The 25,886-nt window shown below is 52.1% G+C and overlaps 1 protein-coding gene across 1 annotated transcript; it reads right to left on the bottom strand.

Moving 5' to 3' along the window:
* Positions 1–6,049: 6,049 nt before the first annotated feature.
* On the bottom strand, positions 6,050–24,049 carry SLC38A9 (solute carrier family 38 member 9). Its single transcript, XM_073556685.1, has 15 exons — positions 23,890–24,049; positions 18,253–18,381; positions 17,946–18,078; positions 17,589–17,707; positions 16,635–16,698; positions 14,366–14,459; positions 13,078–13,248; positions 12,815–12,874; positions 11,599–11,793; positions 11,345–11,452; positions 10,419–10,525; positions 9,782–9,895; positions 9,359–9,507; positions 7,308–7,397; positions 6,050–6,473 (listed from the first exon to the last, which is right to left on the bottom strand). Exons 2-15 carry the CDS (start codon positions 18,342–18,344, stop codon positions 6,308–6,310), a joined length of 1,662 nt encoding a protein of 553 aa, XP_073412786.1. The 5' UTR covers positions 18,345–18,381; positions 23,890–24,049; the 3' UTR covers positions 6,050–6,307.
* Positions 24,050–25,886: the final 1,837 nt, after the last annotated feature.

Genomic DNA, 25,886 nt, shown 5'->3' with positions numbered 1-25,886 from the left:
CGCCCTGCTCCGCCTCGTGTATCGCCGCAGACGTCCGAACGTAGAGACAGAAGAGCCGAGCAGCAGTTCAAAGCAGCTTCTAAAAGAGCGTGGACCGGGCAGTCAGAACAGGACGTTCAGCCTGGAGCTTGGGAGAATTGGAAACAAACTGATGTCATGGAGAAGATCACAGATTCATAACGATGAAAAGCTGATCCATAAATAAAAAGTTTTATCACACGTTAATATTCCAAGGGAAAATAGATTTTTGCTGCTGTCGTGTCCAGATCATCGATGATCGTGGAGACCAATACATGGCAAAAAATTCTCATCTGCAAGCTGGATACACCTGCAGCTACAAAAACTATTAAACTCCATGCTGAAAGTGCTGGTTTTACTCTCTACTCCGTGGACATTTAGAAGCTGCTTGCACCTGCTGCTCCATACTCAGACGCTTTTTACAATCACTTTCTCTTTGGGAGCAGAGATGCCAGTGTCTTGCACAGTTGCTAACCGTCGTCCTACTTGCTGTGTTCATCACTCATCTCCTTCCAGTGTCAGACCGTCTCACTGAACTGCTGCTGCAACACTTCCAGCACTGCTACATCCTTCTGTTGCGGGAGTCTCCACCCTGCTATAGAGAAGTGTGGTCAGACTCTTCCAAGTATTTAACACCACTGTGTCCTACAGAGTTTTGCTTCCCTTGCCTATCCCCTGCCTGCAAGAGATATATTAGGCAGCTCTTCCCTCCACTCCTTGCCTGAGCTAAGGTCCTAGTTGGAGTCCTTCACTAGTTCCCTGTCGAGGTGTTTTTCTGTTTTGTCTCTCCTGTTACCGACCCGGCTTGTTTACTCATTTCGTCTGACCTCTCCACTCCGGTTTTGTATTCTGAGCCTGTGCTGCCCGCCCCGATCTCAGATTTATTTTTTTTTTATTACCAAGTCTCTATCTTCATCCTCTGTGCCTCATATTTGTGCCCTGACCCATATGTCAACAGCTGCAGGGGCGGGGACTGCCCTGGAGTGGCACCTAGTGACTACCTGTAGGCCCAGCCTATCCTCACCATCAGAGGCTCTAGTGAAGACCAAGTAGTTACTTACTTACACCCCTCCAGGGGAAGCCCGGCCCGTGGCGCAGTGGGTCCCACACCGAACACCATCACACACAGGGAGACTGATATTGGATAAGATGGTTTTTGGCTTGTGACCTTTCCGTTCACTGACCGCAAACATGATTTTTGTTCAGTGCTGCCTAGTTCATGAACCTTTAGGAGTAGTTTTAAATTGCTTTCTTCTAAGACACCATTTACAAACATTCTAGTTCTGCGACTTCCTCTACTCCCTTCATCCATGCTCCACAAAAGGAGAGCGTCTGAGCACAGAGCAGCAGTGCAAAGCAGCTCCTAAAAGTGCACGGACAGCACGCTCAGAATGGAGTTTTGGAGAAAAGTAAGCGAAGTAAAGGAATGGAGAATATTGCAATTATTTATAGCTTTGCAAAGGCTGAAAAACAAAATATAAAAAATTAAGTTTAGTTCTCTGTAAATAATTGGATAAATTGTAACAAACTGCAGCAGTGTGATCTGCGATTCCAGTCCTGGATGATACGAGTATATATCGGAAGGCAAAAGAAAATATTCCCACCAGTGGCAGCAAGCAGAGATCTTGCAAATGGTGACGAAAGTTTCAGAATTTTTAAATGTTAGTAGTTTTCTATTTTTATATCACTGAAGCAAAATCTCTTCCAATTCTTCGTCTTTCTCATAGACTTTGTCTATTTTTCATTAACCTCTGCAGAAATCTGATGAGGAACGTGCGCCGGCGCCACGCAGACAGAGCGGAGAACATTGACCCTTTCCTGTCTGCCGCTAGATGCCGCTCGTTCTCTGCAGCTCATCATTACATTAAATAAGCCCCTCTCCTCCCAACAAAATTTCTATCCTCATAATATATTGCACTCTTCATAGCCCTGTGTACTGACCATTGCTCATTTCTCCTTTCTACAGGAGGTCAATTTTCCCTGTATGACTCATCAGTCACTGCAAAAGTCCCTGCTGGGAGAAGAAAGCAGCTGGGTCAGGAGATGAGGATAATAAATGCAGGGAAAAGAGACTTCCTGTTTCTACATACAGCAGAGAAAAGAGAACAATCATCTCAGTAGAAAAGGAAAACGAGCAATTGTAAGTACACAGCCCTATATAATAAGCTGACTGGAGAGTAAAAACTTTGAAGGGAGTGCGTCTTTAAGGTTTGGGGTAATGATGCTCAGACTCTTGGGGTCCCAGAATAATTGCAGTCACTGAAGGACATTGTTAGGGGCAGGATGTTGGGATCTTCTGGATCAGGAGTTCCCCGATCTACTCCACAAAGGGTCGCCTCTTCAGATCTCGTTCAGTAGGTACGGAAGGAGAGCACACAGCCAAAATACCTAAATGTTGGAGCAATAGGGCCCTGAGGGAAGTCGTACGGATCGTGTTTAATATTGTAACCATGATCACGGTTTGGTATAAATTCCAGCAAAAAAGTAAGAAACATTGTTACTCGGCTCAGAAGGCTAAAGAGTCACGATCTCTTGGAGGACTGTCTGCACTCCTGCGGTGTGAAGCTATGCAAGTCAGAATTCATTATTTTTCAAGCAAAGAGACTGACACCTTCCCCACTTTGTCACTTGCTGCCTCGTGGGTCACGTGGCAAAGTCACGCTAGGTAAGCATCCAAAACTCACAACTGGAAGTTCATTACAGTATTATCCAGCCCACATAATGCTCTGTGAACTAAACATCCCGAACTCCAGCCTGATACATTGTAACAAAACTCCTGGTGTGGGGTACTATAGAGATCAGATTACAGTCCACGATCAGTCACAGAAGAGCGATCAGATTACAGTCCACGATCAGTCACAGAGGAGAGATCAGATTACAGTCCACAATCAGTCACAGAGGAGAGATCAGATTACAGTCCACGATCAGTCACAGAGGAGAGATCAGATTACAGTCCACGATCAGTCACAGAGGAGAGATCAGATTACAGTCCACAGTCACAAAGGAGAGATCAGATTACAGTCCACAATCAGTCACTGAGGAGAGATCAGATTACAGTCCACAATCAGTCACAGAGGAGAGATCAGATTACAGTCCACGATCAGTCACAGAGGAGAGATCAGATTACAGTCCACGATCAGTCACAGAGGAGAGATCAGATTACAGTCCACAGTCACAAAGGAGAGATCAGATTACAGTCCACAATCAGTCACTGAGGAGAGATCAGATTACAGTCCACAATCAGTCACAGAGGAGAGATCAGATTACAGTCCACGATCAGTCACAGAGGAGAGATCAGATTACAGTCCACAATCAGTCACAAAGGAGAGATCAGATTACAGTCCACGATCAGTCACAGAGGAGCGATCAGATTACAGTCCACGATCAGATTACAGTCCACGATCAGTCACAGAGGAGATCAGATTACACAGTCCACAATCAGTCACAAATGAGAGATCAGATTACAGTCCACGATCAGTCACAGAGGAGCGATCAGATTACAGTCCACGATCAGTCACAGAGGAGCGATCAGATTACAGTCCACGATCAGTCACAGAGGAGCGATCAGATTACAGTCCACGATCAGTCACAGAGGAGAGATCAGATTACAGTCCACGATCAGTCAGAGGAGCGATCAGATTACAGTCCACGATCAGTCACAGAGGAGCGATCAGATTACAGTCCACGATCAGTCACAGAGGAGCGATCAGATTACAGTCCAGGATCAGGTGACCAGCTACATACACGCCTATACATCATAGTCTGCTGGACCTTTCTCACACCCAACCACTGCCCCCTAGTAGTAACATTGTAATATGTACAATAGGGTGACCGCAAAAAATCGATGTCGGAATTTTGTCCGTCTGGACCCCACAAACTGATTCCCCTTTCCAGATATTGAGAGCCAAAATTTGAGCTCGATCAAACGACGTTAACCCGTGTCGCTCAAAGTTTGAAAAAATCCAAATAGAGGTTTTTTTAAGATTTAGGTATTTTGCATAGTCTGTTAGACTATAAAGAATGTGACAACAACATTGCAGAAATAGCCCTGACCAAATCTTCGAACCATTTGTGGTATTTGAATGCAGAGTTGATGGGATTATCGTTTTTTGATCCCACCATTACAGACAATGAAAAGTTGTTAATGGCTAATAAATTGCTCAGTAGCACAGATGAACCATCAGAGCACGCTAGGGTTGGAAATCCAAAAGTTAGGAAAGAAAAATTAAAAGAGGTAGGAAGTAACCGACTTTAACGACCTTCTGACAAAAGATGAAGAACAAAAGCAATATGTCCTGCAAGTTGTAAGCAAATGCCGAGCATTATATTCTGACGTTTCAAAAACTACTTTAACAAAAGCTCTAGAATAGATTAGATAACTATGTAAAATTATCAACTCATGTAGGTTAGCGTGCTCTGATGGTTCATCTGTGCTACTGAGCAATTTATTAGCCATTAACAACTTTTCATTGTCTGTAATGGTGGGATCAAAAAACGATAATCCCACCAACTCTGCATTCAAATACCACAAATGGTTCGAAAATTTGGTCAGGGCTATTTCTGCAATGTTGTTGTCACATTCTTTATAGTCTAACAGACTATGCAAAATACCTAAATCTTAAAATACCTCAATTTGGATTTTTTCAAACTTTGAGCGACGAGCGGCACGGGTTAACGTCGTTTGATCGAGCTCAAATTTTGGCTATCTCAATATCTGGAAAGGGGAATCGTTTTGTGGGGTCCAGACGAACAAGATTCTGACATTTTTCCCCCCCATATGAGATCCGGTCACCCTAATGTACAACACCTGAATTTCTCCACTTTCTCAGAAAACACCAAGAAACGCTCGCATCTTTGAAGGAAAAAGAAAACCTGGTGAGTTTTATTCTATATTAAATTTTTCATCTAATTTCGAATGAGGAACGGGCATCAGCCGATCTTGACTGGCCGACCTCGCAGCCTCGAGCAGTGCAGCTGGTCACAAAGGACCACCCCATAATATCCACCATGGAGCATCGGTCCAGAAGACACCTGAAGTAAGGCGCCATGTCTTCAAACCGGATGACCGTTACTTTATGTCTTTACTAAATGGGGATTGTACCACAAACATATCCTCAGGCATCGTCACGTTCTTCCTTCAGTGACCCGGATTTCCACTTACCAGTGAGGACCACAGCGGCCAGTAACGATGAATAACTGGTGGCGATGACAGAGTTAAGTCATAGCTAGAAATCAGTCTGCCACCTGGTGTTCATTTGTGTCATTACACTGTATATTCCCATCTCTTTAAAAAAAAAAAAAAAATCCGGAGTTCGTTTTCTACGATCAAATGAAGCAGACGACACCACACACGAGCTGGAAATCCAAGGCTTGGGTAGCCACTCTGTTCTTTCCCACATGCTTTACACTGCTGCACTGCTCCAATCTAAATCCAGGAGAAGCTGATATTGCAGGAAATGGGGGCTCCCCAATGACGGGTGGGGGATATCCGTTCTCCGTTTGTGTGTTGCAAAGTGAAACCTGCGGTGTTTGACCTCTTCCAGTCATCGCTGCATATCTGAGGCTCATTCACCAAACCATCCAGGTGAGACATGCTTAGGTGCTTCTCTAATTATTGACCTGTGTAAAAGGGGTTTTAGCCCCACCAGGCAGCTAATTACACCCGGACCTTGGCATGGGCTTGTAGTGATATAGTCGTAATGACCGGGGTGCCCCCCGACTGCCAGGACGATCCCATAGAAAATGACAGAAGGAGCCACCCCCCCCCCCCCCCTTTTTACACACGGCTTCCATGCAGCGGTCATCATTGATTGCAGCATGTAAAGGGTTAAAGGATGTGCCGGGAAGCGTGCCGGATAGGCAGGGGCACGGTATCTGCAGTGAGCACGTCCTGCCAGTATGGGCAGATGCAGGAGAGCGGCGTCTGATGACCCCTCTAAGGTAATAATACTGGATTCTGGGGTCCATAGACCTCGCCACCATCTTCACCAGCAGCGGGAGAAGTCATCGTCCAAGTAAATGTCCCCCTGTGTCATTATATATTATTTTTTAATAAAACTGCTACTTTCATTGAGTAGAACAATAACCGCAGCACAACGCTGAGTGTGCAAAACAAACCGACAGTCCCATGTAAATGTCGAATATAATCCAGTCCTGCTGTAGTGAGTAATCCGTCGGGGGCAGCCACGGGACCCCCAAGTCTGTAGCTTCCCGTGCTGTAGTGGGGTCTCACATGGAGACGGAGAAGTCATCCATACAAGTCTCTGGGCAAGAAAGTGACAGAAGTTTCTCACATGAGGAATTGTGCGATGAGATTAATGACGCCGAGGACAATGATACAGACGTGCGCGATCACAGAAAACCACCTCAGCCGCTGCATGCGATATAAGGCGATCATGTGGATCAGAGAGGGGTAGACGAAGACGAAAGCAAGACCACAGGCAGCTCCGGAGAACCTGAGGATGGAACATCACATTATACAAAGAGGAGACGGACCAGAACAGAAATCACCAGCCTAATCCGGAGTTACATCCTGTATTATACTCCAGAGCTGCGCTCACTATTCTGCTGGTGGTCACTGTGTACATACATTACATTACTGATCCTGAGTTACATCCTGTATTATACCCCAGAGCTGCACTCACTATTCTGCTGGTGCAGTCACTGTGTACATACATTACATTACTGATCCTGAGTTACATCCTGTATTATACCCCAGAGCTGCGCTCACTATTCTGTTGGTGCAGTCACTGTGTACATACATTACATTACTGATCCTGAGTTACATGCTGTATTATACTCCAGAGCTGCGCTCACTATTCTGCTGGTGCAGTCACTGTGTACATACATTACATTACTGATCCTGAGTTACATCCTGTATTATACTCCAGAGCTGCACTCACTATTCTGCTGGTGCAGTCACTGTGTACATACATTACATTACTGATCCTGAGTTACATCCTGTATTATACTCCAGAGCTGCGCTCACTATTCTGCTGGTGCAGTCACTGTGTACATACATTACATTACTGATCCTGAGTTACATCCTGTATTATACTCCAGAGCTGCACTCACTATTCTGCAGATACATGCATTACTCATCTTGCACTGTACGTCGTTGTTTTCCGGCTTGTCTACCTGCAGCGGACGCCATATTCAGACGAATTACTATGTGAAGCAAGGACATAGGGGACCCCCCTCTACGACCACACAGGGTTAATAAATGGCAGGTAAAATGCCAGCGTGAACGGAAAGTGATTGTGGCCCCTCAGAAACGTCGCTGCTGTTACCTGATGATGCCTCCAATGTTGGGGTAGAATTTGGCCATGAGGACCCCACAGCCGACGACGATGATGTTCAGTCCCAGGACATGGAAGATGCTGAAATATAAACATCAGGGACACAAAAGGTGAAGACAAAGTGGAAGCCGACATTGTAAAAGTTGTTACATTTCTGGTGGAAAAAAAAAAAGTTAAATGTTCCCGGTCCAAAATAAAGCACCAGGTTCTGCCACAGAGGCCGGGTAACCACTTCATGACCAGGTGCTATTAATCTACCATCAGTTAGTGTCACTGACAGCAGCAGAGATCCTAATAAAGGGAGTTCATTACTAGTCTCATTCCAGAATGATTACTTACCCTATATAAGACTGGACGCCGTCCCTTTAAGTCATGGATCAGGGAAGTCAAACTCAAATACACAAAGGCCATATTTGAAAGCCTCGACGAGGTCGCGGCCGACCATATCAAAAAAAGGTCTACAAGTGAGGACGTTTTTTCCTTATCATCAAATATAACAAACTTTTCATAAGGAAACAAACACAGGCGTAGCCCTCCGCACGGTATAATGGCCCCCCACATAGCCCTCCGCACGGTATAATGGCCCCCCACATAGTCCTCCGCACGGTATAATGGCCCCCCACATAGCCCTCCGCACGGTATAATGGCCCCCCACATAGTCCTCCGCACGGTAAAATGGCCCCCACATAGTCCTCCGCACGGTATAATGGCCCCCACATAGTCCTCCGCACGGTATAATGGCCCCCCACATAGTCCTCCGCACGGTATAATGGCCCCCCACATAGTCCTCCGCACGGTATAATGGCCCCCCACATAGTCCTCCGCACGGTATAATGGCCCCCCACATAGTCCTCCGCACGGTATAATGGCCCCCCACATAGTCCTCCGCACGGTATAATGGCCCCCCACATAGTCCTCCGCACGGTATAATGGCCCCCCACATAGTCCTCCGCACGGTATAATGGCCCCCCACATAGTCCTCCGCACGGTATAATGGCCCCCCACATAGTCCTCCGCACGGTATAATGGCCCCCCACATAGTCCTCCGCACGGTATAATGGCCCCCCACATAGTCCTCCGCACGGTATAATGGCCCCCCACATAGTCCTCCGCACGGTATAATGGCCCCCCACAGTCCTCCGCACGGTATAATGGCCCCCACATAGTCTTCCATACAGAATAATGGCCCCCACATAGTCCTCCATACAGAATAATGGCCCCCACATAGTCCTCCATACAGTATAATGGCCCCAACATAGCCCTCCGCACGGTATAATGGCCCCCCACATAGCCCTCCGCACGGTATAATGGCCCCCCACATAGTCCTCCACACGGTATAATGGCCCCCCACATAGTCCTCCGCACGGTATAATGGCCCCCCACATAGTCCTCCGCACGGTATAATGGCCCCCCACATAGTCCTCCGCACGGTATAATGGCCCCCCACATAGTCCTCCGCACGGTATAATGGCCCCCCACATAGTCCTCCGCACGGTATAATGGCCCCCACATAGTCCTCCGCACGGTATAATGGCCCCCATATAGTCCTCCGCACGGTATAATGGCCCCCACATAGCCCTCCGCACGGTATAATGGCCCCCCACATAGCCCTCCGCACGGTATAATGGCCCCCACATAGTCCTCCGCACGGTATAATGGCCCCCACATAGTCCTCCGCACGGTATAATGGCCCCCACATAGTCCTCCGCACGGTATAATGGCCCCCACATAGTCCTCCATACAGAATAATGGCCCCCACATAGTCCTCCATACAGAATAATGGCCCCCACATAGTCCTCCATACAGTATAATGGCCCCAACATAGTCCTCCACACAGTATAATGGCCCCAACAAAGTCCCCCATGCATTATAATGGCCCCCACGTAGTCCTCTATACACTAACGGCCCCAACATAGTCCTCAGTTTCCCAGGCCAAATATAATCACCCTGAGGACCAGATCTGGCCCATGGGCCAAAGACTGACATGTGTGCTTTAAAATCAACCATGACAAAAAAAAACAAAAAAAAAAAAAAAACCTCACCTCGGATAACCGTTTCCAAAAACATGCCCCAAAAGCTGCACCCTGACCAGATATCCCAGCAGCGGGTAGACGGTCATCATTTGGAAGAGTAGGAAGATTCTTGCAATGAATGACAGGACGTCGTTACTTGGAAAGTTATCGAGAAAATTCTACACAGGAAAAAATAAAAGTTAAAAAATACAAAAGCCCCCTAATTTTTTGGTGACCCATTAAGCTCCTTGCAACCGAATGTGGTAAGAAAAGGGAAGCTTTATTTGATTAACTGCTTAGATGCCGCAGTTGCAGCATCTGAGTGGTAAACAGCCAGGCTTGATGTCATTTCCATTCCTGGCCGTTAATGCAGTACACAGAGAATTTCTGGAAGTGGCAAATTTCTTTGTAAGAAACTACAATATGTAAATCTGACATAAGATAGGTACTCACTTGCTGGATGCAATCCTTGGTCAAAGGTGGAGATGGGAACGAGCCGAACACCATCACCCCAACGTACATGTATGTTAATCCAACAAGCAGATAAGCCACCGAGAGGTCCCTGATCTGTTTGGACAAACGGGACGTGAAAAAAGGCATTAACAACCTACAGCCGGACTGCAGCTCCCGGTGACCATGAGGAGCGGCTATCATCCCATGTGAGGAGATTTTGCTTCTTTTCTGTCCTCATCAGTGAAAGTCTCTGCAGTCGACTATCACCATAAAAGAGATGTAAATAGTTGCCCCTGCAATGAGTGAAGCGATCAGAAAAATGTACGGGAAAGGCAAAGAGCGCCACCGCTGAATGTGAATTTTACAGATTCCAGGTACCATTTGGTGATGGGGACCACAGGGGGATGGGGTGGGGAATGGACCCCTTCCACAGTGTGCTGGATGGACCCAGGGATGGAGGGATGAACCTCGATCACTGGGTGTTGGATGGACCCAGGGATGGAGGGATGAACCCAGACCACAGGGTGCTGGATGGACCCAGGGATGGAGGGATGAACCTCGATCACTGGGTGCTGGATGGACCCAATTTTGGCGTAACAGATAAATGAAAATTGCCCCAGGTAAGTGTCAGACTTACGTTATTCTCAGGTTTCCGGTTGTTCTTCAGCAGAGTAATGATACAGTTATGAATAAAGAACGCGAGAGTGAGGATTCCCGTCAGCTGAGGGAAGGAAAATCTGAACTCTGGAAAACACAAGGAATTACCAAAATTTAATACATCGACTTCCCTGTCCAAAGATCTGGAGAACGTGCGGTAATGCTTAGGAATTACAAGGTCTCGCCTAGGAGCTTGGTCTTTGGCTGCGGGACCTTTAATGTCTCCCCACACACAGCAGGGTCCAGTGACCTGGATGTGATCTGTAACCGGTCATGTAACCGAGGAGCAACGTCTGTCGCGTGTGCTGGTCGGGGACATTCAGTGCGGCCGTGCACTACGTGTGTGTATAGGGAGAGCTGGTCAGTTTAGAGGACTGGCCTCAGACATCATGTTCACATGCTCCTCATCTGTCTTTCTAAAGTCTGTTCTCTCTGTAATGCTGCGGCGCTTCAGAGGAAAACCACCAGCGCAGCTGCACCAGCCATGGAGCGATTTGTGGTGTTCGGGCTTCAGGATCCTGCAGACTAAAGCCCCATACACAAACTCACGTCAGCTGAAGCCGCCGGCATCTAGGGAACGTCGGGGGAGTGAAGGATCTGGGGTGTCAGATTTTGGACTGCCGATTCTTATGTTGTCCTGGTGATCAGCCGCCGTAGAGAACACAGGAGCGCTCCTCCGAAACAACTGCTCGTGTATGGGGGAGCCGGCCAAGATGGCTGCCGACCGAACGATCATGTCGTGTATGGTGGGCTTAAAAATGCTAATCAGTCATTTCTAAAGTAGTCTGTGAAAGCCGGACGACCATGTCAATGGGAGATGAAACTAGTTGACACCCAACTTTCGGGAGAAATGTTTTTAGATGACAAATGTGCGTTAATCATCAAAATAACATTTCACGTTCTTACCCGGAACAAAATATTCTTGTACTTTATCCCAGTGGAACTCAAAATGAAACCCAATGCGGATGGCTTTATAGGTCACCAGAGACACCAGGTAGAGGACGGACGCCGTGCCTGAAAACAGAACAAAACCCGTCACCTCGCCATCAGGAAATGCCGTCCTCACTATCTATTCTCCATTATATCACTGCATTTTCTCAAGAGGTTTTTTTTGCTCGTAGATTGTTACTTTGTGATAACACCGAGTGGCGATCACGTACCCAAGACATTGAATTTAGCAAAAAACGACGGCGAGCGGAAGTTCAGGAGCGGCAGGAGAACGACGATCAGATAGAGAGGGACGGTGCCCGTCTTACTCCACCAGTCTTCAAACTGCTGAAACCCCGTTCCATTGCCAGGGGTCGTGTCCACGGTTGTGTTAGGTGGGGTACCGTCTCCAGTGTTCGGACAGATAACTAAAAATGAAAAACATTAAGGTAACGAATAAAAAAAAAAAAAAATGTATTTTTCTATATACATTTGGGCATTCTGGTCAAAATTACTGTTATTGTGAAGAGTCAAGCAGGGCAAAGATGAAATGAGATCTCAAAGGCCTAAAGTTACAGATGACAGTTTTTTGTTTTTTTCCTAAAATGCAAATGAAAAGTACAAATATACATATACAGCTGAAACCAGATGTTACCGTCCACTATAAAGACACATCTGCAGGTATTTCTCAATATCTGACATGGAATCAGAAGAAACCTTTCCCATTTTAGGTCAATTAGAATTACCATAATTATTAATATTTGCCAAATGCCAGAATAACGAGAGAGAGAGAGAATGATTAAGGCATTTCTATTACTTACATACAGCTTACAGAGAACAGAAAGTTGGACGAGTCGATAGCAAAAAATAATTCTATAATTTTTATCATTCATTTCTTCGCAGCTTTGTCACTTTTCCGTAATATATAGATTTTTCTTTTACAATTAAATATCTCACAACCAAGAGCAGACAGGATTATTAAAATCTAAAAAAAAAAAATACATGATCGTGTGCGAGACGAGGCTTCATAGCTGGGACTCACGATAAAGTCTACGAGGTGACGCTGGACAAATCCAACCGAAATTTTCAAAAAAATTTAAAAAAAGGGCAAGAAAATAAAAACACAAAGGAAAACTAACTGATGCTTGAAACGGCTGGTGCCATATGGACATCATTTTTTAGGAAGAATTAAGCATGTGGTCATCTCTTAGAAGGCTACACTACAATCCTACGAGGCAGCTTGTGGACTTTATCGCGAGTCCTGGATACGAAGCGTCGTCTTACTGCATTCTGTAGAGGTTAGTGATCCTGTCTGCTCGCGTATGAGTTAATCAATAAAGAATATATGTTTTTGTATATCTGGATGGGGGCAGCCATATACTTGGGGCCGCCCTACATCACTGCTGCACCTGCCTCTCTCTTCGCTGAGATACATCTGATTCTTCCTACCTTTGTCGCTCCCGTTCGTGCTCAGAACAATTTCTGTAACATTGATGTGATGAACATAATCTAAAAAAAATACACAAAATACAAGTATAAAGCTCCATCCCTGCAGCAGTAAAAGGCCGACCAGAGCGATATGAAGCCCCCACCGATGTCCCGCACCACCAACGTCCCCCGCCCCACCAACGCCCCCCGGGCCCGCCCCACCAACGTCCCCCGCCCCACCAACGCCCCCCGGGCCCGCCCCACCGACCGCTGTTTGTACTCACTATAAATAAATTTTCCTGTGTTAAAAAAAAAGTTGGACATCAGCACCCAATATACGATCATCGCTCCAACTAACGACACCAAAGAGAAGAGGAGACTGGACCAACGGCCAAAGGAGCCAAAATAATACTGGCAAACATCCGGAAACTCCCAGTGCGATGTGTCCACGGAGGCTGCAAGACAGAAGAAACCATAACTCAGCCATTCATTCCTGGCTCAGGGTGTTGTGAACATCGCGACAGGTCATGTGGCGTCATTTACACATACAGAGAGCTGCAAGCTACGAGCCGGGGACATATTACATTACGGATCCAGAGCTGCGCTCACAATTCACTCACACATGCCCTGCGTCGAAATTAATGATTCTCCCTTTTTTTGCCCTCCAGTGTTTTTTTTAATCCTTCCCTTCTTCCAAGAGCCATAACTTTTTCATTTTTCTATCAACGTCGCCATATGAGGGCTAGTTTTTTTTGCGGGACAAGTTGACATTTTGAAAACACAACATTTATTTTATCATGTAACGCGCGGGAAAGCCGCAACAAACAAATTCCAAGTGCAGTAAAATTGCAAAATAAAAAAAAACAATTCCACAGTGGTTTATTGGGGTTTTTATTTTGCAGCGTTCAATATATGGTAAAAATGGCCTGGGAATAGGATTGTCCAGAACAGTATGATTACAACAATGCCAAACATGCATTCTTTTACATTTTTAAATGGTGGTGGAGTGGTGGAATTCTTGTGTCACCATTTTGATTCCTGACCCGACGTTTTTATAGACACCATTTTGGGGGTAGATCCAATGATTTGATCGCTTCTTATTTATTTATTATTTTAATGTTTACAAATTGGGTTGAATAAATGTAATTTAATTTTCTTTAGTTTTAATGGAGAAAAAATATAATATTATATATATATTTTTTTTCCTCTCTTAAATCTATGTTTGTAGTCCCCTAGAGGACTTGTACCCCTTGTCTACTATATACAGCAATACTGCAATCATAGCGGTACCAACATGGCAGAGACGAGGGTCTTCAGCTGACACCCAGCTGTCATGCCAATCCATCGGCACAATGTGGAAAAGGCCGATGGGCGGTTATGACGGCGCTCCGTCTGGGCCACACACACAGAAAACAAAGACAGACTTCAAAGATGTCATTTTCTTAGATGTATGTATACCCCTCAAAAATGATTTTGATGACACTTTCACCACAACACTTGGCAAAGAGTCAAAAATCATGTGTGGAAGAGTGCGAGTTATAAATATGAGGTCAGTGAAAGTAGAAGCCTTACGTATCGCCCCTCGGGACTTCACGACCCTATAGCAGCAGTAAAGTGTTAAAAGGCCCATCAGGAAAATGACAGCGACGCCCGTTGTGAATCCGGCCTAGCAAAAAAGAAAGAGAAGATATTGAGGGAAAAGATTTTCTAACTTTTCAGACAGACAATCTAAACAAAAAGTTTTCTCCAAATAAAAATTCATATTGAGCTCAACGCCAAGATGACATTCACGCAGAGGCCATTATCTCATGTAATAAGCTTTGCTACATGTACGGATGTGTGACATTCCAGAAGGGGCTACATTGTGATGGGGGTCTGTTGAGGGGATGATCGCATGGCGGCCTAAAGCAGACACATTCAGCACCAAGAGAGATTGAAACCATAAGGGTCTCATACACAGAAGCTGCCAGAATAAAGAGAGGCCGAAATCTTCCCATCTCGCATACACGCTCCTTTGTTCGCTATGAGACAGCTACTGTCAGACTCTGCCGACGGCGACTTATCTCGACAGGAACTAAAAGAGATCAATAGTCCAAAGATGGACATGTCGGATCTTTATATCCCCCGACATCACGTAAGGGAAGAGTCGGGAGGTCCCTATACTCTGGAGACTGGAGGCTGAGCAAGCGTACAGTACAGACCAAAAGTTTGGACACACCTTCTCATTCAAAGAGTTTTCTTTATTTTCATGACTATGAAAATTGTAGATTCACTCTGAAGGCATCAAAACTATGAATTAACACATGTGGAATTATATAATTACCAAAAAAGTGTGAAATAACTGAAAATATGTCTTATATTCTAGGTTCTTCAAAGTAGCCACCTTTTGCTTTGATTTCTGCTTTGCACATTTTGCATTCTCTTGATGAGCTTCAAGAGGTAGTCACCGGAAATGGTTTTCACTTCACAGGTGTGCCCTGTCAGGTTTAATAAGTGGGATTTCTTGCCTTATAAATGGGGTTGGGACCATCAGTTGTGTTGTGCAGAAGTCTGGTGGATGCACAGCTGATAGTCCTACTGAATAGACTGTCTGAATTTGTATTATGGCAAGAAAAAAGCAGCTAAGTAAAGGAAAAGGAGTGGCCATCATCACTTTAAGAAATGAAGGTCAGTCAGTCCGAAAAATTGGGAAAACTTTGAAAGTGTCCCCAAGTGCAGTGGCAAAAACCATCAAGCGCTATAAAAAAACTGACTCATATGAGGACCGCCCCAGGAAAGGAAGACCAAGAGTCACCTCTGCTGCGGAGGATAAGTTCATCCAAGTCACCAGCTCAGAAATCGCAGGTTATCAGCAGCTCAGAATAGAGACCAGGTCAATGCCACACTGAGTTCTAGCAGCAGACACATCTCTACAACAACTGTTAAGAGGAGACATTGTGCAGCAGGCCTTCATGGTAAAATAGCTGCTAGGAAACCACTGCTAAGGACAGGCAACAAGCAGAAGAGACTTGTTTGGGCTAAAGAACACAAGGAATGGACATTAGACCAGTGGAAATCTGTGCTTTGGTCTGATGAGTCCACATTTGAGATCTTAGGTTCCAAACACCGTGTCTTTGTGCGACGCAGAAAAGGTGAACGGATGGACTCTACATGCCTGGTTTCCACCGTGAAGCATGGAGGAGGAGGTGTGATGGTGGGGGGAGCTTTGCTGGTGACACTGTTGGGGATTTATTCAAAATTGAAGGCATACTGAACCAGCATGGCCACCACAGCATCTTGCAGCGGCATGCTATTCCATCCGGTTTGCATTTAGTTAGACCATCATTTATTTTTCAACAGGACAATGACCCCAAACACACCTCCAGGCTGTGTAAGGGCTATTTGACCAAGAAGGAGCGTGATGGGGTGCTACGCTAGATGACCTGGCCTCCACAGTCACCAGACCTGAACCCAATCGAGATGGTTTGGGGTGAGCCGGACCGCAGAGTGAAGGCAAAAGGGACAACAAGTGCTAAGCATCTCTGGGAACTCCTTCAAGAATGTTGGAAGACCATTTCCGGGGACTACCTCTTGAAGCTCATCAAGAGAATGCCAAGAGTGTGCAAAGCAGTAATCAAAGCAAAAGGTGGCTACTTTGAAGAACCTAGAATATAAGACATATTTTCAGTTGTTTCACTCTTTTTTGTTGATTATATAATTCCACATGTGTTAATTCATAGTTTTGATGCCTTCAGAGTGAATCTACAATTTTCATTCATGAAAATAAACTTTTGGCCTGTACTGTATATTGGTGGGTGACAGGTTGGTCCATGCTCGTTTTGTTTTTCCCTACTAGTGTTACCTGCTTTATTCCCCAGGGAATACTGAGAATCGATGTCCCCATCATTGTGTTCCAGATCATAAATCTGTAAAACAAAAAGTTTCATTAAAGTTACAGACTATGTCTCTGACTTTGATGCCAAGCCAGCATCTTACCCGGCAGCTGATGGCTGTATTATTAAGCCATCGTCTGCCCTTAGCCGCAGGTGGAACAGAGTCCATGGCTGTTAAGCTGTTAAATGTGGCTGTCAATCTCTGACAAGAGGGGAAAGTCATTACACGCACCCATGATGTGATCACAGGACACCAGTGAGTTGCAATGACAGCAGGGAGTCTGCTGAAGACCTCCGTGCTTGTCATCAGACGATCTCTTGTGCAGGTCCCCTAAGGGGACTAAATTAAATACAGTAAAAACTGAAAAAATGGTTTTTAAAAACTTGGAAAAAAAACATTTCCAAATTACACCCCCTGTTTCTCCATTAAAACAAAATACACATATTTGGCATTGATGCATTTGTAAGAGTCAAATCAAAACAAACTATCCCAACTGGTAATTGGCTTAACGAGAAACAAAAAGACAAAATTTGGGGGGTTTTTTGGCAGCTGCAACACTGAGATAAAATGTAATAAAAGGCGATGAAAACAACATATCTACCCCGAAATGGTATCAGTAGAAACATCAGCTCAGGGCACAAGAAATAAGACCTCACCCAGCCCCGGATCACAAAAGATTAAAACGTTACGGAACTCGGAAAACAGTGACACAATCGAAATTATTATTATTTTTTTTAACAAATTTCCAAATTATTTTTCACCACTTAAATAAAACCCCACTAGACAGGTTTGGTCTCTGCGTAGTCGTACTGACCTGGAGAATCATACAAGTCCACAGCTATGGCCCCAGGAAAAAAAAAAAAAAAAATGAAATCAAGGGGGTTAAAAATAAAACTTAAGTCCTTACTGTCAGGTTACGTACATTGTGACAATGCTGGAGTTTTTTTCTGATCCGTCTCCACCATCAATTTTTAATGCGGTTCCCAAAGGACTGTAGACATAGATTTCTTCCGGGGCAGGAATCACGTGATCTGGAGCGATCTGCAACGTAAACGACGGCAATGGGAGAGTACAGAATAAAGCCTTTATCCCGCCAAATTCCAGGGTGGTCCCCGCCGTGATCGACGTATATAGCAAACACAACATAGAGGCCCCCAATGTGCCTTAGATGGCTGACGGGCGGAGGTTCGCTTGGCCGAGAGCCATTCATAACGACCCCCCTTCCCCCACCATCATGGAAGGGTTAATTAACCAATACCCGTCCGTCCCGCTATCATACCAATGACGACTGGGAGGAGCGGCCGAGCTTGCTGTAGTAGTGGATGCGTTTATTCATAGCTGCGGCGTGAGACGTCACTCTGGGGGGGTCGTGATTGACGCTGGTGATATTGGAAGGTTCTATGTAGAAAGGCCTGAAAAAGAAATACGAGAAAAAATAAAAGTGTTTTCTTTTGTTCTTCCACCTCCCCCACTATTATTAATCGCGCAAAGGTGAAGCGTGGTAACTTTTTTTTTTTTTGCTGAGCATCTTTAGGTACAAATTTGCAGCAAATGGCAATGATTCGGGCTACAAGATCGGCTCCTACCTCCGCGACCTGGGATCCACGGCGCTGAAGTGATCGTCCGTACATTCGTCAAACAGCGAGGGGTAGATCAGGGGGGCCTCATCTCCCTCCATAGTGAAACGCTCTGTATCTCCACCGCCGACAGTAAACCTGTAAGAGACAAGTACGGAATGATGGTACAGAACGTGACGCCGGGATACACCGAGCCCCGGACATCTCCCTGTGGTCACATCGCCGCCCCACGATATTACCACCTTCTCAATCAGATATTTTGCAAAAAAAACCGAACAACAAAACCCAAGTTAGGCACAAGTGCGAGCAGAGAAGCCGCAGCAAAGCTCGTGTTTCCAAGCCGGTTATTACCCGCTACATGTGCTAAAAAGTAAAATCAGCAGCTTGCCGGCCGATCCTGAGAATGGAGACACCCAAAATGTCTGCGAGCGCGGTGCAAACATTACTGGCCGGATACACTGATCCCAGAGGTGAGGAGACAACGCACTTTATCACTTCACTACTGTGGTTGTGCTACGTCAGCAATGTCCTTTCCTGTCGCTCTCCAGCCTGCAGATACAGTGTTGCAAAATACTGAGGGGTGTAACTAGCTACGTCATGCCAGACCTCAGGATAAGGCTGCGTTCACACGTCCTTTCCATATTACTGTTTGCAAAAGACAACGGCTAAAAGCAGCAACACTGTTCGTGGCTCGGTGGGGACGGCAGCTTTGTTACATCACTTTCTCCGGAGCTGAAGAGGGGTCTTTTCCCAGTTGTCCTGTCTGGGAGCCGTTCTGCCTTACTAACTTCACCGCTCTCAGTGGCGCCCCCGTCTCTCCGGGACCTCACGCCGCTCTCAGTGGCGCCCCCGTCTCTCCGGGACCTCACGCCGCTCTCAGTGGCGCCCCCGTCTCTCCGGGACCTCACGCCGCTCTCAGTGGCGCCCCCGTCTCTCCGGGACCTCACGCCGCTCTCAGTGGCGCCCCCGTCTCACCGGGACCTCACGCCGCTCTCAGTGGCGCCCCCGTCTCTCCGGGACCTCACGCCGCTCTCAGTGGCGCCCCCGTCTCTCCGGGACCTCACGCCGCTCTCAGTGGCGCCCCCGTCTCTCCGGGACCTCACGCCGCTCTCAGTGGCGCCCCCGTCTCTCCGGGACCTCACGCCGCTCTCAGTGGCGCCCCCGTCTCTCCGGGACCTCACGCCGCTCTCAGTGGCGCCCCCGTCTCTCCGGGACCTCACGCCGCTCTCAGTGGCGCCCCCGTCTCTCCGGGACCTCACGCCGCTCTCAGTGGCGCCCCCGTCTCTCCGGGACCTCACGCCGCTCTCAGTGGCGCCCCCGTCTCTCCGGGACCTCACGCCGCTCTCAGTGGCGCCCCCGTCTCTCCGGGACCTCACGCCGCTCTCAGCGGCGCCCCCGTCTCTCCGGGACCTCACGCCGCTCTCAGTGGCGCCCCCGTCTCTCCGGGACCTCACGCCGCTCTCAGTGGCGCCCCCGTCTCTCCGGGACCTCACGCCGCTCTCAGTGGCGCCCCCGTCTCTCCGGGACCTCACGCCGCTCTCAGTGGCGCCCCCGTCTCTCCGGGACCTCACGCCGCTCTCAGTGGCGCTCCCGTCTCTCCGGGACCTCACGCCGCTCTCACTGGCGCCCCCGTCTCTCCGGGACCTCACGCCGCTCTCACTGGCGCCCCCGTCTCTCCGGGACCTCACGCCGCTCTCACTGGCGCCCCCGTCTCTCCGGGACCTCACGCCGCTCTCAGTGGCGCCCCCCTCTCTCCGGGACCTCACGCCGCTCTCAGTGGCGCCCCCGTCTCTCCGGGACCTCACGCCGCTCTCAGTGGCGCCCCCGTCTCTCCGGGACCTCACGCCGCTCTCACTGGCGCCCCCGTCTCTCCGGGACCTCACGCCGCGCTCAGTGGCGCCCCCGTCTCTCCGGGACCTCACGCCGCTCTCAGTGGCGCCCCCGTCTCTCCGGGACCTCACGCCGCTCTCAGTGGCGCCCCCGTCTCTCCGGGACCTCACGCCGCTCTCAGTGGCGCCCCCGTCTCTCCGGGACCTCACGCCGCTCTCAGTGGCGCCCCCGTCTCTCCGGGACCTCACGCCGCTCTCAGTGGCGCCCCCGTCTCTCCGGGACCTCACGCCGCTCTCAGTGGCGCCCCCGTCTCTCCGGGACCTCACGCCGCTCTCAGTGGCGCCCCCGTCTCTCCGGGACCTCACGCCGCTCTCAGTGGCGCCCCCGTCTCTCCGGGACCTCACGCCGCTCTCAGTGGCGCCCCCGTCTCTCCGGGACCTCACGCCGCTCTCAGTGGCGCCCCCGTCTCTCCGGGACCTCACGCCGCTCTCAGTGGCGCCCCCGTCTCTCCGGGACCTCACGCCGCTCTCAGTGGCGCCCCCGTCTCTCCGGGACCTCACGCCGCTCTCAGTGGCGCCCCCGTCTCTCCGGGACCTCACGCCGCTCTCAGTGGCGCCCCCGTCTCTCCGGGACCTCACGCCGCTCTCAGTGGCGCCCCCGTCTCTCCGGGACCTCACGCCGCTCTCAGTGGCGCCCCCGTCTCTCCGGGACCTCACGCCGCTCTCAGTGGCGCCCCCGTCTCTCCGGGACCTCACGCCGCTCTCAGTGGCGCCCCCGTCTCTCCGGGACCTCACGCCGCTCTCAGTGGCGCCCCCGTCTCTCCGGGACCTCACGCCGCTCTCAGTGGCGCCCCCGTCTCTCCGGGACCTCACGCCGCTCTCACTGGCGCCCCCGTCTCTCCGGGACCTCACGCCGCTCTCACTGGCGCCCCCGTCTCTCCGGGACCTCACGCCGCTCTCACTGGCGCCCCCGTCTCTCCGGGACCTCACGCCGCTCTCACTGGCGCCCCCGTCTCTCCGGGACCTCACGCCGCTCTCACTGGCGCCCCCGTCTCTCCGGGACCTCACGCCGCTCTCACTGGCGCCCCCGTCTCTCCGGGACCTCACGCCGCTCTCACTGGCGCCCCCGTCTCTCCGGGACCTCACGCCGCTCTCACTGGCGCCCCCGTCTCTCCGGGACCTCACGCCGCTCTCAGTGGCGCCCCCCTCTCTCCGGGACCTCACGCCGCTCTCAGTGGCGCCCCCCTCTCTCCGGGACCTCACGCCGCTCTCAGTGGCGCCCCCCTCTCTCCGGGACCTCACGCCGCTCTCAGTGGCGCCCCCCTCTCTCCGGGACCTCACGCCGCTCTCAGTGGCGCCCCCGTCTCTCCGGGACCTCACGCCGCTCTCACTGGCGCCCCCGTCTCTCCGGGACCTCACGCCGCTCTCACTGGCGCCCCCGTCTCTCCGGGACCTCACGCCGCTCTCACTGGCGCCCCCGTCTCTCCGGGACCTCACGCCGCGCTCAGTGGCGCCCCCGTCTCTCCGGGACCTCACGCCGCTCTCAGTGGCGCCCCCGTCTCTCCGGGACCTCACGCCGCTCTCAGTGGCGCCCCCGTCTCTCCGGGACCTCACGCCGCTCTCAGTGGCGCCCCCCTCTCTCCGGGACCTCACGCCGCTCTCAGTGGCGCCCCCGTCTCTCCGGGACCTCACGCCGCTCTCAGTGGCGCCCCCGTCTCTCCGGGACCTCACGCCGCTCTCAGTGGCGCCCCCGTCTCTCCGGGACCTCACGCCGCTCTCACTGGCGCCCCCGTCTCTCCGGGACCTCACGCCGCTCTCACTGGCGCCCCCGTCTCTCCGGGACCTCACGCCGCTCTCACTGGCGCCCCCGTCTCTCCGGGACCTCACGCCGCTCTCAGTGGCGCCCCCCTCTCTCCGGGACCTCACGCCGCTCTCAGTGGCGCCCCCGTCTCTCCGGGACCTCACGCCGCTCTCAGTGGCGCCCCCGTCTCTCCGGGACCTCACGCCGCTCTCACTGGCGCCCCCGTCTCTCCGGGACCTCACGCCGCTCTCAGTGGCGCCCCCGTCTCTCCGGGACCTCACGCCGCTCTCAGTGGCGCCCCCGTCTCTCCGGGACCTCACGCCGCTCTCAGTGGCGCCCCCGTCTCTCCGGGACCTCACGCCGCTCTCAGTGGCGCCCCCCTCTCTCCGGGACCTCACGCCGCTCTCAGTGGCGCCCCCCTCTCTCCGGGACCTCACGCCGCTCTCAGTGGCGCCCCCCTCTCTCCGGGACCTCACGCCGCTCTCAGTGGCGCCCCCCTCTCTCCGGGACCTCACGCCGCTCTCAGTGGCGCCCCCCTCTCTCCGGGACCTCACGCCGCTCTCAGTGGCGCCCCCGTCTCTCCGGGACCTCACGCCGCTCTCAGTGGCGCCCCCGTCTCTCCGGGACCTCACGCCGCTCTCAGTGGCGCCCCCCTCTCTCCGGGACCTCACGCCGCTCTCAGTGGCGCCCCCGTCTCTCCGGGACCTCACGCCGCTCTCAGTGGCGCCCCCGTCTCTCCGGGACCTCACGCCGCTCTCAGTGGCGCCCCCGTCTCTCCGGGACCTCACGCCGCTCTCAGTGGCGCCCCCGTCTCTCCGGGACCTCACGCCGCTCTCAGTGGCGCCCCCGTCTCTCCGGGACCTCACGCCGCTCTCAGTGGCGCCCCCGTCTCTCCGGGACCTCACGCCGCTCTCAGTGGCGCCCCCGTCTCTCCGGGACCTCACGCCGCTCTCAGTGGCGCCCCCGTCTCTCCGGGACCTCACGCCGCTCTCAGTGGCGCCCCCGTCTCTCCGGGACCTCACGCCGCTCTCAGTGGCGCCCCCGTCTCTCCGGGACCTCACGCCGCTCTCAGTGGCGCCCCCGTCTCTCCGGGACCTCACGCCGCTCTCAGTGGCGCCCCCGTCTCTCCGGGACCTCACGCCGCTCTCAGTGGCGCCCCCGTCTCTCCGGGACCTCACGCCGCTCTCAGTGGCGCCCCCGTCTCTCCGGGACCTCACGCCGCTCTCAGTGGCGCCCCCGTCTCTCCGGGACCTCACGCCGCTCTCAGTGGCGCCCCCCTCTCTCCGGGACCTCACGCCGTTCTCAGTGGCGCCCCCGTCTCTCCGGGACCTCACGCCGCTCTCAGTGGCGCCCCCGTCTCTCCGGGACCTCACGCCGCTCTCAGTGGCGCCCCCGTCTCTCCGGGACCTCACGCCGCTCTCAGTGGCGCCCCCCTCTCTCCGGGACCTCACGCCGCTCTCAGTGGCGCCCCCGTCTCTCCGGGACCTCACGCCGCTCTCAGTGGCGCCCCCGTCTCTCCGGGACCTCACGCCGCTCTCAGTGGCGCCCCCCTCTCTCCATGACCTCACGCCGCTCTCAGTGGCGCCCCCCTCTCTCCGGGACATCACGCCGCTCTCAGTGGCGCCCCCCTCTCTCCGGGACCTCACGCCGCTCTCAGTGGCGCCCCCCTCTCTCCGGGACCTCACGCCGCTCTCACTGGCGCCCCCCTCTCTCCGGGACCTCACGCCGTTCTCAGTGGCGCCCCCGTCTCTCCGGGACCTCACGCCGCTCTCAGTGGCGCCCCCCTCTCTCCGGGACCTCACGCCGCTCTCAGTGGCGCCCCCCTCTCTCCGGGACCTCACGCCGCTCTCAGTGGCGCCCCCCTCTCTCCGGGACCTCACGCCGCTCTCACTGGCGCCCCCCTCTCTCCGGGACCTCACGCCGCTCTCACTGGCGCCCCCGTCTCCCCGCCGGACACAGGATCTGTCTCTCCTTAGGATGACTGCGGCCCCTCACACACCTCAGCCCCCGGCTCACCTGTAGCAGCCCCTCCCCGGCTCCCTCACGTCTCCTCGGCGGCCCCCGCGCTCTCTCTCCCTCGCAGCTCACCACACTTTTACCCCGGTAACTTGTCTGTGTGAGATTCAAAACAGGAAGCTGATGACGAGCACCGGCTGCCGGGGTATTGTGGGAATTGTAGTCCCGAGCGCCTTTGTTTGTAACTAGATAGCTGGAAGACAAGAACTACAAGTCCCAAGATGCAACACGAGACCAGAGAATTCTGTTTAGCAAAGCGCTTCTGAGGAGAGACGCTGAGTAAGAGGATTGTGTCAGTGTGTGAGAGTGGACGAGCGTGAGGAGACACAGGGCCAGAGGGGAAGGGACGAGCGTGAGGAGACACCGAGCCAGAGGGGAAGGGACGAGCGTGAGGAGACACCGAGCCAGAGGGGAAGGGACGAGAGTGAGGAGCAGATACAGGGCCAGAGAGGAAGGGACGAGAGTGAGGAGCAGACACAGGGCCAGAGAGGAAGGGACGAGAGTGAGGAGCAGACACAGGGCCAGAGAGGAAGGGACGAGAGTGAGGAGCAGATACAGGGCCAGAGAGGAAGGGACGAGAGTGAGGAGCAGATACAGGGCCAGAGAGGAAGGGACAAGAGTGAGGAGCAGACACAGGGCCAGAGAGGAAGGGACGAGAGTGAGGAGCAGATACAGGGCCAGAGAGGAAGGGACAAGAGTGAGGAGCAGATACAGGGCCAGAGAGGAAGGGACGAGAGTGAGGAGCAGATACAGGGCCAGAGAGGAAGGGACGAGAGTGAGGAGCAGATACAGGGCCAGAGAGGAAGGGACAAGAGTGAGGAGCAGACACAGGGCCAGAGAGGAAGGGACAAGAGTGAGGAGCAGATACAGGGCCAGAGAGGAAGGGACGAGAGTGAGGAGCAGATACAGGGCCAGAGAGGAAGGGACAAGAGTGAGGAGCAGATACAGGGCCAGAGAGGAAGGGACGAGAGTGAGGAGCAGATACAGGGCCAGAGAGGAAGGGACGAGAGTGAGGAGCAGATACAGGGCCAGAGAGGAAGGGACAAGAGTGAGGAGCAGACACAGGGCCAGAGAGGAAGGGACAAGAGTGAGGAGCAGATACAGGGCCAGAGAGGAAGGGACGAGAGTGAGGAGCAGACACAGGGCCAGAGAGGAAGGGACGAGAGTGAGGAGCAGATACAGGGCCAGAGAGGAAGGGACGAGAGTGAGGAGCAGATACAGGGCCAGAGAGGAAGGGACAAGAGTGAGGAGCAGACACAGGGCCAGAGAGGAAGGGACGAGAGTGAGGAGCAGATACAGGGCCAGAGAGGAAGGGACGAGAGTGAGGAGCAGATACAGGGCCAGAGAGGAAGGGACAAGAGTGAGGAGCAGATACAGGGCCAGAGAGGAAGGGACGAGAGTGAGGAGCAGATACAGGGCCAGAGGGAAAGGGACGAGAGTGAGGAGACACCGAGCCAGAGGGGAAGGGACCAGCGTGAGGAGCAGACACAGGGCCAGAGGGGAAGGGACCAGCGTGAGGAGCAGACACAGGGCCAGAGAGGAAGGGACGAGAGTGAGGAGCAGACACAGGGCCAGAGGGGAAGGGACGAGAGTGAGGAGCAGACACAGGGCCAGAGAGGAAGGGACGAGAGTGAGGAGCAGACACAGGGCCAGAGAGGAAGGGACCAGAGTGAGGAGCAGACACAGGGCCAGAGAGGAAGGGACGAGAGTGAGGAGCAGACACAGGGCCAGAGAGGAAGGGACGAGAGTGGGGAGACACCGAGCCAGAGGGGAAGGGACCAGAGTGAGGAGCAGATACAGGGCCAGAGAGGAAGGGACGAGAGTGAGGCGCAGACACAGGGCCAGAGAGGAAGGGACCAGAGTGAGGAGCAGACACAGGGCCAGAGAGGAAGGGACGAGAGTGAGGAGCAGACACAGGGCCAGAGGGGAAGGGACGAGAGTGAGGAGACACCGAGCCAGAGGGGAAGGGACCAGAGTGAGGAGCAGATACAGGGCCA

Source organism: Dendrobates tinctorius, unplaced genomic scaffold (assembly GCF_039654945.1).
Source record: "Dendrobates tinctorius isolate UK_male_01 unplaced genomic scaffold, ASM3965494v1 ptg000237l, whole genome shotgun sequence".
Taxonomy (NCBI): domain Eukaryota; kingdom Metazoa; phylum Chordata; class Amphibia; order Anura; family Dendrobatidae; genus Dendrobates; species Dendrobates tinctorius.
The sequence above is the reverse complement of the archived record's forward strand: the minus strand, read 5'-3'. Positions and strand labels throughout refer to the sequence as shown.

What these genes read in the sequence shown, in the direction of transcription:
- SLC38A9 (XM_073556685.1), bottom strand. Translation starts at nt 18,344, where the DNA reads ATGGAGGGAGATGAGGCCCCCCTGATCTACCCCTCGCTGTTTGACGAA. An exon ending in CACGAACGGGAGCGACAAAG is followed by an intron (nt 11,794 to 12,814) that starts GTAGGAAGAATC and finishes TTTCATTTTTAG; the next exon opens with TTATCTGTCCGAACACTGGA. An exon ending in ACCGGAAACCTGAGAATAAC is followed by an intron (nt 9,896 to 10,418) that starts GTAAGTCTGACA and finishes TTGTCCAAACAG; the next exon opens with ATCAGGGACCTCTCGGTGGC.